The sequence below is a fragment of the Diplotaxodon limnothrissa genome, linkage group LG22, assembly GCF_057381915.1.
Source record: "Diplotaxodon limnothrissa isolate DT_005_m linkage group LG22, D_limnothrissa_male_GT1.1, whole genome shotgun sequence".
Taxonomy (NCBI): Eukaryota; Metazoa; Chordata; class Actinopteri; order Cichliformes; family Cichlidae; genus Diplotaxodon; species Diplotaxodon limnothrissa.
The window spans coordinates 22,402,847-22,414,316 of record NC_140616.1 but is presented as its reverse complement, the minus strand read 5'-3'; the positions used below and the strand labels follow the sequence as shown (position 1 = coordinate 22,414,316).

Genomic DNA, 11,470 nt, shown 5'->3' with positions numbered 1-11,470 from the left:
TGATTTTAGTCAAACCAGGGCAAACCAGGACTTTCACATTCCAGCTTTTCAACTGAAATTATTTGTTACTGCCCCAGAGACTCATAGAGCGCTTACATATATGAATTTTGGAGGAATAATGTCTTAAAGTGTTAGCTAAGGTGCTGTTTGCCCTCGGGCTAGCCAGTGTAAAATTACACACACCACTTTTTCTTTTCCTTTTTGCTCTTTCTCTCTCTCTCATTCTCCTTGCTCTATCTTGAAGTGAGGCTGTTCCAAGCTGGAAAGTTCTGCCGCTGTTACATAAACTCCAGCTCGAGCTGGGTCAAGAAAAAGGGAAGAAAAGAGGGAGAAAAACAAGACAAGAGCTGAGGAATATTGTGGGAAAATAAGGGCCAAAGATAAAAAGGATCTGGATTGGGTAAAACCTGTGTCATCAGGAATATCTAAAAAAAAACCTCCTCTTCATAAGATTCCGGAGAAAAGAGGAAGAACAAAAGAGCAGGAGGAAATTGGAAGCAGAGTGAAGGCAGCTTAGTAGCTCCTATCCAAAAAGCCTGGAAGAAAGGGAAGAAGGAAAAACTGAAAACAAAGCATTAAATGGCTTGGAATTGTCCAAGGCCCGCCTGAAACCCTCTCTGGAACCAGCCAGGCCGCCGCTGATACACAAAAGAGCCAACTTCAACCTGACATGTCTTCCTGTTGAAAAGACAGAAACACAACTTTCCCGGAGCACTGGCGATCCAGGAATTCATTGTGTGGGTTACCTGGTGCCGATCTGTTTTTATTGTTGGGAATTGAGGGGTTTTGTTGCTAGTTTAGTTTCTCTTTTCCTGCCAGCACACTTAATGACCCAAACATTACTTTGGGAAGCCTAATAACTTCTCACTTTCTATTGGATGTACAACCCATGGTAGATGACTGAGCGAAGCATGAGTTATTAGATTTATAGGAAGTGCTCAACAGTTTGTCTGGAAGTGGGTAATGAATCATATTCCAAATGGCTTGCAGATGCTGTAGCAGATCTCGGTGGGTACATGCTGCGACTGAATACCAAATCAACTTATAATTACCTCTCGAAACCACATCCACATTTATTTACTGAGGTGTTTATGCGCATAAATCCCAATCGAACATCCCCTCAAACCACTAAAAATCACACGGAGCAACAGGGAGGTGTGTTTTAGCAGACAAGGGACGTTCCTATGAATAACTCCTGTACTGGCAAGAGCATCTTTTCAGGTGTGCACGCTCATTAAATCAGCCACCTCTACTGCTTCACTGCCCAGGAGCATTTTTCAGTTAGTCAGGGTTTTAATTTACCATGAATCCACTTGTATGCTGACTCACTGCATTTTCTCCTTTTATGAAGTGCTGTCCGTACTGCTTTCATCTCAGCTGTTCTCACTGACTAGCTGCAAAACACACACACACACATTGTGGAAACCTCTGAAAATCCTGGGTGACTGAATCTTCGGCCAGCCTTTACTTCACCTGTGAGGCAGCACGATTCCCAGCAGATACAGGACATTCCCAAAAACTGCAAAGTAAACAGGTTGAATAATGGAAACATTGTGAAAGTCAGAGGGAAAAAGGAAAGGGGGGGGGGCTAAACGTTGAGAGGATGGGGTTGGAAATAGATGGGGTGGAGGTAGAAGAAAGGGATGCGGTATTCAATAAGCGCAGGTCCATTACCAGGCTGTGTGCTGGGCTTTACTGTCACAGCGTGCCTTTCACCATTTGTTTCCCATAAAGGCCACATGGAAACATTTAGCTGGCTTAAAGCAGATCAGAGCACGCTGTCTCAGGCCCGTAACATTTGCTACTTGTATTCCAGGTCTGTCCTAATAAAGTTTTCTGAAAAATATAGGCAGCTGCAATAAATAATATTAATAAATATTTTTTAAATGGCAGCACGTCCGCTTGTGGGAGACGGCGAACAAACTGCCTGCATGTTAGGAAGCATCGTAGACTGTTTGAAACTATGAGACAGAAAGAAGGGGAATAAATATGAATAGCATCTTCAAAGTAGTTCCTCGTGGCTCGATGAGTCTTAAGTGCCTCAAACAACTCTTTTTTTCTCTCTCTCTCCCTCCCTCTCTCTTCTGTGACACCATCTGCAGTCCTGCAGAGGGAATAGAAATCCCAGATGCTCAGGTTATAAGCAGAGCGCTAGTTAGTCTTCATACTTTCTTGCTTAATGGGTAAAACTGTGAAAACAATCAACACAAAGCTCTCACCAAGAGCCGAGAAACAGTTGACTGTTTGCATGATCGGTCCTTCTAGAAAGCATTAACACCGACGCGAGAGTGCTGCGGCGGTAATAAATTCATCCTCGCTTTGGGCTCCGTGACCAGCATGTGTGTATGCATTTGTCAAGGTAAATTCCTGTAAGCATATGGCAGAGGGATACCGGTTTTCACAAGTACACAAACCCAGCTGTCTATGCATCCCTCAGGTCCAGCTCCAAACCTGCCAAGTCATTTACATTAAGCTTCTGCACACAACCACCCAAAAAATAGATTTCCTGAAATACTCTACATCCAACATCCACATGACAGGCCTACAGGGTGCATAGATACGCGCGCGTAATGTGTTGAGTGCTCGCCTAATGGCCTGCCGAGTTTATTGTTGGCCCTTGTGGTGCCTCCGCTTTCCATTCTTTATCCTTTTAAATGAGCGCTACCCCAGACGGGAGTAGGCAGATGCTTCAGACAATGCATAATAATGAGAAATCCCTCCCTAATACATCTTATAAAGTACAGAGTTGACTGTATGTTGTCAATGTTTCTCTCATCTCGAGCCAGATCAAAGCTATTAGCACCATCTGAAAAAAATAGAGCCTTATTATTTACGTTTTCTTGCAGATCCGGCCAGTACTCCCACAAGTAAGGGAATGTACACCCCCACACCGCAATATATCCATCTTTGGCAGGAAAAAAAAAAGTACATCGTTTAAACCACATGCCCGCAGAGGAAAGCTAATGTACACAGCAACCTCTTGTGGCTGTTTGGAGAATTGACCTCAAGTCAACAGAATTTGTCATGGGTTCATGTAATAGCACTAGTAGCTATAAAATAAGAATGTGTAGGGCCTCGAGGTTTCCAGCAGTTAATGGCTGACAGATTTCTCCAAAAGGAAATCCCTATCTGACAATCTCAATCTCTAAGTGCTTTCAGCAGACTCGTGAGTTTGGTACTCTTGCTGTTCTGTTACACAATAAAAAAATGAATAAAAATGAGGAATTAAGAAAATATTGCTAATGTTCTCATTGTAGCCAGACCAATTTTTTTTCTTCCTTTCAAATGTGGAACCACAGATAGATTGTGTGTGTGCATGTGCTACATCTCATGAATGGCCGCCTGTGTTTTAAGTTATTGATGAGGTGTGCAGCAGGTCTGACTGAGAGGTTCTGTTCATTACTTGTAAGGGAGCTATTCACAGGTGTGACAGCCCCAACTGGTGACTTTTCTGCACCCATGCAAATTGCTTCTATGGGCCCTGAACAAACATAAGAGAGAAATTAAGGTCGGTTATTGTTTGCCTTTGCAGAACAGCTCCAAAGAAATAACTTCCACAGTACACTGAAACATTTAGTGTGTTTGTGTAAGAAAGAGCTTGGTTTAAAGTGTTCAAGGTCCCCAAGCAGGCATGTTAGAAGGTTTCAAATCTCATAAATGGATGAGTAAAGCATCGCATCAAATATGTCACTTTTACTGAACATCATCATAAATTAACATGCCAAATAATTGGCAGCAATAAAGTGTGATTTCATTAAAAACAAAGAAGATAGACCAAAAAAGACCAAAAAAAACCAAACAAACCAAAAAAAAAGAAAAACTTGGCATAAGACTTACTCGCCTTGTGCTGATCAAAAATAAACGAAACACTTTATTCATGAGAAAAAGATGTCAACGAGAGTCTTTAAACATGGGTTAGTAACAAATAAATGGTCAAACTGAAGCTACGAGTCGATTCAGGTATTTTTAGTGAATCATCCATCAGCCTCTTATGCTCACATCGACTCGTAGAGATGTTATGTTGCCAGAAAAGTAACCATCCTGTTAAAGTTGAGCATGCGGTCTGATGGTGTGAATCGTGTTCATCTTTTAAAGTGTGAAAGTGTTCTGTGTTTAAATCAGTCCTCCCTCTGTGGGATGCAGGTGATCTCTGCGTTTCCATCACTCGTCTCCCGCAGGCAGGTTTTCTTCAATCCTCTTAATGAACTTCATGCGGATTTCTGTCACACTGTCCCCTCTCAGAGTGTCCTGGGCAAATTTCACATCCACCGCCATCTGGACCTAAACCACATTCATAAAGATTTTGTTTTAAAAAAAAACAAAAAGGAAGACAGACTTTTATCCTCATTTGTTCATTTTCCACTATTAAAGTTGTGGTCAGAAGTTGTATCTCATCATGGGCATGAATGTTCATCAGGTTTTATGTCCACAGCAAGTTTTACATTGTCATAGATTGACAAGGTGCTGACCAGGAAAGAAGCACCTGCTCCAAAATCAAGCAGCTTTCGGAAGAAAAGTATAATGTGAGATAAGACAAAGTTTGAGCTATGTGGCCACAATGACAAGAGATGTGTTAGGCTTTCAAATCTAAGAGCACGGCGCCTACTCTCAAGTATGGTGTTGGCAGCAAAAAAAAAAAGGAGCATCATGCACGAGTGAAGGAGGACAACTATCTCGAAATTTTTCTATTTCACCTAGAATCAAAATCTTGACTGTTGAAGGCTGGACACAGCTGGGTGTTCAACAAGACAATGATCCCAAACACACAACAAAACTGGTGTTGGAATGGATAAAGCTGGCCAACATTAACATTCTGAAAACTTCCCAAGACTCCACCCTGGGGGGGCTGTAGCTCAGGAGGTAGAGCAGGTCACCTACTGATCGGAAGGTTGGTGGTTCAATTCCTGGCTCCTCCAGTCTGCATGTCAAGTATCCTTGGGCAAGATACTAACCGATGCATCCATCGGAGTATGAATGTGTGTGAATGTAGTTAGAAAGCACTACTTGTAGAGAAAGTGCTCATGAGAATGGGTGTGATTGGGTGAATGTGGCTTGTTGTATACAGCGCTTTGAGTACTTTGGGAGAGTAGAAAAGCGCTATATAAGAATCAGTCCATTAACCCTATTGGAAATTTGTGGACTACACTTAAAAGCCAGGTCTGTGCCAGAAAACCAACCAATTTAAATAAACTCTACCAATGTATTTATATATGTATTTGTTTGAGCCTGTGTGGATTAGAGGAAATCCAAAATAAAATTGGTAGTAGACATCATTAAAGATGTATGCCATCATTTTACGGCATAAACTAAATGTAACTGTGCACTGGAACCATATCACCATTGTTTCTTTATATTTTTCCATACATCCTATACACGCGGCACCTTAAAACTTCTGAGGTTTATCTTACCATCTCCAGGGCTCCTCTGAGGACGCCGCACAGAAGGTTGGAGTAGATGAGTGTGCTGTGGTTATCTGGCAACTCCACAAAGTCTACCAGTGGATTATTCTCGAGGATAAGGGAAAACTCATCTCCTGCAGGGCTCCAGTTGGTCACGCTTGGGGTGATTCCTAGGTACATTTTAAAAGCAACCTAATGAAGACCCCAATATTAACAACAGAGGAGAAAAAGGGAAAAAAAACATTAATCATTTACAAATATTTTCTGATAAAGTCATCAGTTTTTTTGGCTTTTGTTCTTCTTTATCACTTTTTCATAGAGGGAACGGCAGGCTTTCTCATTTTCTGACAAATAAAATTTCAATGGCGCAAACAAAATCCCAGTTGCACGCTCCAATTCCAACATTAAGCTGGCCTGGGCAGATTTGCACTCATATGTAAAATGTTTGCTGTCCTTATTCCAGTTTTTAAACATCACTAGCCACAGAATAATAATGAAAATATGATCCACAGCTGTAGAAAATCTGTTGTGACCACATAACAGACCTCTTCTGCGTCTATTTAACTGAAGAATTGCTGAGGTGATTTCAGAGTTTAGCTAGAGGTCACGAGATATCCTGAAGTAGTCATTCACTGCACCTTCCAAACCGCTGTCCCATAGTGGTCCTCCATTTACAGAGCTGACCTCTCTCTTCATGACCACGAGCCAGGTCCCTGAGCTGGAGTGTTGTTACATCTGTGGAATGACTCCCTTTGCACGCAGATGTAACACCTCGAAAGCAACTGAAGAGGCTCAACGTGCCCGAGAGCCGCCTTCCTGGTCTGTCTGTGTCCTTTTGTCACAAGGAAGTCATATGGAAAAACTGACAGCCAGGTGACTTAGTATAAAACCAGACTCAGTTATGCAGCCCTGTTGCCAAAGCTGAACAGAGACCCATTTTGTTAACTTCCAGCTATTTTAACAACTATGCATGATTCACATTTGAAAATAATTCTTATTTTTCTTATACTGGGCCTTGGTAAAGCACATCACTACATCTACTACACGAACAATAAACAAATAAATAAATTGTTCCTTTTAAGGCCTGTAACCTTCTAATTGGCTGCCGCTCACTACCAGAAAGTTTGAATAGCAGGTGGGTGTGGTTTCTGTGCTCACAGCCAGTATTTAGAGCCTTTGGTTCATAGGGATTACTCTTAACTTGTTACTTTGGCCATGACAAATGTGAGCGTCTATGATAGCAACAGCAAATATGTTAGAGAAAATAAGGAAAAGCTTAACAGGTTCTCTTTCAAAATAAAAGTCCAAAGATGGCAAACCAGAGATGTTTCACTGAATTTGCATCACATTTCACATCGGATCATTTCTACACACTCACACGAATGTGATTTTAGCATAAAGTTTAGAAATATGCTTCATTCTGTGTTTTGAGCTTTTCTTGTCTACTTACCCCTTACCCTTATCCTGACACTCTTTCACCCATCCTGTGTTAGGGTGTTTTATTAGAAATGTTCCCTCTAATCTGTCCCTTCTGTCCCTTCCTCCCTCTCCTATTTCCCTCTGTCTATCTTGGGAGAAGTCCATGGTCATGCTCTGATTGGCCTGGAACCTTCCAGTTACCTTAGCAATGACATCGGCTGTTTCTCGGAAATCCTGACACCTGCCGATGCTTGAGCGTGCCAGGAAGTCCTCGATCAGACGCACACCAATGTTATAACCCCTGTGGAAGTCAGAACGTCAGAGAGAGAGAGAGAGAAGTGGGTAAGAGACAAAGTCATGTTTTCTTTTTATATTAAAGGAAAAGTAGTTGGGGGGAAATGACAGGCTAACCTGCGGCAAACTGTAAAGCCAAGGCAGACAGCTTCAAATCCTTCAAAATATTTTTGGTTCATATACTTGCCAAATAATGACATTTCTGATTAAAGAGTCCAGACAACTTAACCTAACAGCAGAGTCTGAAGCCAATGGATGCATCCCAATCCTAACATGGTCCGTCTCTAACCAGCTGGATGGCATCTGGCAGATTGGGCAGTGCAGATTCACTGCCTTCTAAGGCCAGGTAAGATGAGCCCCGTCCTGACAGCTCAGGGTTACCGCACAGCCAGAGAAACAAAGTACATCCAGTCCAAAGGTCTGTCAGCATGACAGGATAATTTAAATTTCTTAAGTTAGAAACCAATCATTTTGTCTTAATCTTATTCTGGGGGAGTACTGTCTCCTGCTTGGCACTCCTAAGATTCTTCTGTCTTAATATTAAATATTTGCTTCTTCAAAAGACCCCATCCAAAGAACTTACAAGAGGAGAAGCAGCAGTGTAAGAAATGAAATCCGATAAGACTACGTCTTTGCTCCATTTTGTGTCAAGCTATGTTATGAACTGAAAATAGGAAAACGCTTAAAGAGTATAATGAAGCTGTCAGCTATAAAGAGTCACCCAAGAGGCTTCAAAAATCCCAAAGGATGCATGATTGAGAGCATCCACTGAAAACCACAGGCTCAACATATGCGAGACAGAAGAACTGAACTTTGTTACAGATAAATACTCATGTACAGAATACTCGGCAATACCTTGTCATCAGCATTGTACTTCCTGTGATACGTTCAAAATTATGTATGATGTTATAAATTGTGTGTTTATTGCATTATGGCTTTGTGATGCACACCTGCACATCATAACAGTTATGTAGTGAGTTTCAGCGGCTTGGAATTATCTACCAGAAGAGCCAGGTTTATGTTTCTTAATGTATCAAATTAAACAGGCTGAATGATAGCACATACTTAATGGTACATAGATGAACTTATTAACTATAAATTAAACAAAGGGTGCCTTTGTTTTGACCTCAGATCATCAGATTGAGATGATCTGAGGTTTGGGACATGGTACTTAATCCTGCTGGAAAAAACCATCAGAAGATGGATACACTACACATTACTACATCACCAGCTTGATGCCGGACTGATCCATGCCTTCATGTTATTTAATAGCTTATCAAGCTTTTACGAGCTTAAAAGTCAGTTTTCTGTGTCACAAAAGTGGCTCTCTTTTTACCTAGCTAAATCACCGTGGTAACTTATGCTGAAGACCTGACCAGGTTATGTTCCAATTTTCAGTTTAAAATAAGCTGGATGGACCATGTTCGCACAGGTTTTTTAATTTGGTGCCAAATCTCTTTTACATTGCTGGAATTGCAGCTACCAGAACAAAACACATTCATTTCACTTTCCTCTGCTGACAAAGTAAAATGATTTCCACATCTCCTTTGTTAGGCTACAGAACAGAAACCTTTAATGTTTAAATGGAACTAGTTCAAAGATTCAAGGCTCAAATGTGCCGCAGTCACCTTTAAAATAAATAGCAGCACATGGAACTGTTTATTTACCGCTGTGTGAAATAAATCCCAAGATTAATGTTCTTCAGTAGCATTCTCTTTGTGACAATGGTGCATTTTACTGGTATATTTTTAATCACCATTTTATGATCATTATCTGAGGATCTGTCTCTTATTGCAGTAGGTGATACTCACTTTGTGTGAAAGAAGAGTCACATGACCTGTAAAATCACTATTTTTATATAATCATTCACATAGCAGAGCAGAAACCCAGCTTAACAGAAAGGTGGTAAAAAGCACTGTGGTGGCTATTTTCGGTGACTGGGGCTTTCGACTGTGTCAAGCCAGCTAACACAGAAAAAGCGCTGTGCTTTTGAACTTCTGCTGCTGTATCCCAGTGTTTGACACACCGTGTATTCACAGATGCTCTTCTACATACCTTGGTGGGAACAAGTGCTTATTTGAGTTACTGTTGCCTCCCTAACAGCTTGAGACAGGATAACCTAAATGAACTGAGGTGTGATTGGCTGATTAGGAATTTGTGTTGAAGGGCAGCAAATAGGTGTACCTCATAAAGTACCTAGTTACTGTTTAAGTGATGGAAAAGTTTACCTTCTGTGTTTCTAATTAAGTAATGCTTTTTTTGTTTCACACAGCAAGTGCATTTAACAGTATTTACACAATTTTCAACCGACAGCTGGGTGTGAGCCCCAAAAGAGGATTTGGCAAGACTCGAGCTTAATTCAAAGTTTGTTATTCAAATGGTCACAAATTGAAGCACTAATGTCTGTCGGTTGTGCTTTTAAAAAAAATGCCTTTGCTGTATGTGGAGCAAATGGTTCGTTCAAAGACAGGAAAAATCCTGCTTGAAAGAGTACTCACATCTTATCCAGCTGTTTATTGACCTCCTCATCATTCTCATAGTCTTTACAAAGCTGGGTGACCAGGGCCCCATAAGTCAGTGTGAACAACTCCGAGTTCTAAAAAACAAACAAACAAAAAACCAACAGAAACCACACAGATCACATGTTATGTTTGCCACACACAAATCTGGACAAATGACAACCTTTTTACCAGCAAGAAAAGCCTATATAAAAAATTTTAAGTTAAATAATAATTTGGGGATGGGATATTTTTGAACATCTAGAAGTTAAACAGATCGTCCCAGGGCAGCTCCTAGAATTGAACTAACGTTTGATGCCAGCTTAGGATTGAATAACGTTTCATTAATATGTGGCACATTTTTCTATTGCTGATCTTTCAGTTTTCACACCAAACTTTAAAAGCTATACAGATCTAATGCTATGACCATAAAATAACTGTTAAGATTATAGCCACAGCTGACATGAATGACCTGTCACGGCACAGGAGCTACGATACCTGCTTGGAAAATAGTGTTTTAGCGTCGTTTTTAGAAAGGTATATTACAGTTTTAGTCAGCTCAGTTAATAAATTGCAAATTCATATACGTTCAACTGAAAAATCCTTTAAGAAATAGCTTTTAAATGTGTTTTTGTGTTTTGTTGTCATAGCTTAGCTTGTAGCTCCACTTCCTGTCAAAGCCAAACCCGGCATTAAGCAACAGTGAAATAAATGTTAAACAGGTACAAATATACCTCTTGTACCTAGCCACACGTGCAAGATAAATATGCATAATTTGGCGAGTAGCTCAGCTCAGAGACATGAGTGAGTTGTTAATTTAGCCTTACAGCCACGGTTAGCATCCTGCTAGCTAAGCTTGCTATGTTGCCATTAATCCTGTGGGAGTCGCCTACCATCTTCTTGCTGTCTGTTGCCCGGTTGGCTTGTCTGGACATTGTGACGGGTGTTACGGGCTTACACAGGTGGTGCACTCGATATTAATCCTTTATTTATTTGATTCGGGCTAAGCAGTTATTTCCGTAATCGCCTGTTTAAGTCGCTCTCGCTGTATCAAGCGTCATGAGATAGAAACATGAACTTCCGGTCTTACTTAAAAGTAAAAGCTTTATTGCGGGAAATTCGCGAGTAAACCATTGAAACTAAAGAAAACGGTGCAATGAGGAATAAAAAGCCTTTAAAATTACACTCTGTTGTTGCCGATATTTAGACAAATGTAGCCTCTTATGTATAACACCAGATAATACACTTTATTTTGAAAGAAACCCATTTTTTCCTACAGTTTTAGGGGTGTGTTTGACGCAGTTTTTGTTCAGCTGCTTATCTTACCGCCCTCTGGCGTCTTGGAGGGGAACCGAGGACCGCAAATTCTTGGTCTCAACAAAATCTTCCCATAATTGACCACACGATGGCGATATGGGCAATATATTGATAAATTGGGAGTTTTAAAAGCCTGCTTTATAAAATTGTAAGATTCCTTGACAAATAATTTAAACCTATAGTCGTTAAAAAAGTTTTTTCTCAATAAGTGTAGTGATTACTCTTGCTCATAACATAACTTTTAACTCTACAGATATTGTCCGTGTGTGAAAGAGAGAGAAAGTGAGGTAGAGGGAGAGGAAGAGAGAGGGAGAGAGAAAGACGGAGGAAGGGGGTTCACACACAGAGAGAGAATATAGTAGTGATAGGTAACAGATGTGCTTCAAAGTCAGCATCACATTTTAAATCTCAGACATCACATGGCATCCTCTTCGTCCTGATTGGGGGTATTTTCACCTCGAATAAGCCGCATGCTGGTTGGTTGAAAGGCAATCATCCCATCGTCGTGAAGCAAACTCTGCGCTCCACGGCGAGGAAGAGGAA

The 11,470-nt window shown here is 40.8% G+C and overlaps 1 protein-coding gene across 1 annotated transcript; it reads right to left on the bottom strand.

Moving 5' to 3' along the window:
• Positions 1-3,845: 3,845 nt before the first annotated feature.
• On the bottom strand, positions 3,846-10,661 carry trappc3 (trafficking protein particle complex subunit 3). Its single transcript, XM_085345994.1, has 5 exons — positions 10,504-10,661; positions 9,611-9,708; positions 7,020-7,119; positions 5,409-5,591; positions 3,846-4,281 (listed from the first exon to the last, which is right to left on the bottom strand). The coding sequence occupies exons 1-5, from the start codon at positions 10,543-10,545 to the stop codon at positions 4,162-4,164; spliced, it is 543 nt and encodes a 180-aa protein (XP_085202120.1). The 5' UTR covers positions 10,546-10,661; the 3' UTR covers positions 3,846-4,161.
• Between the last annotated feature and the right edge of the window lie 809 nt (positions 10,662-11,470).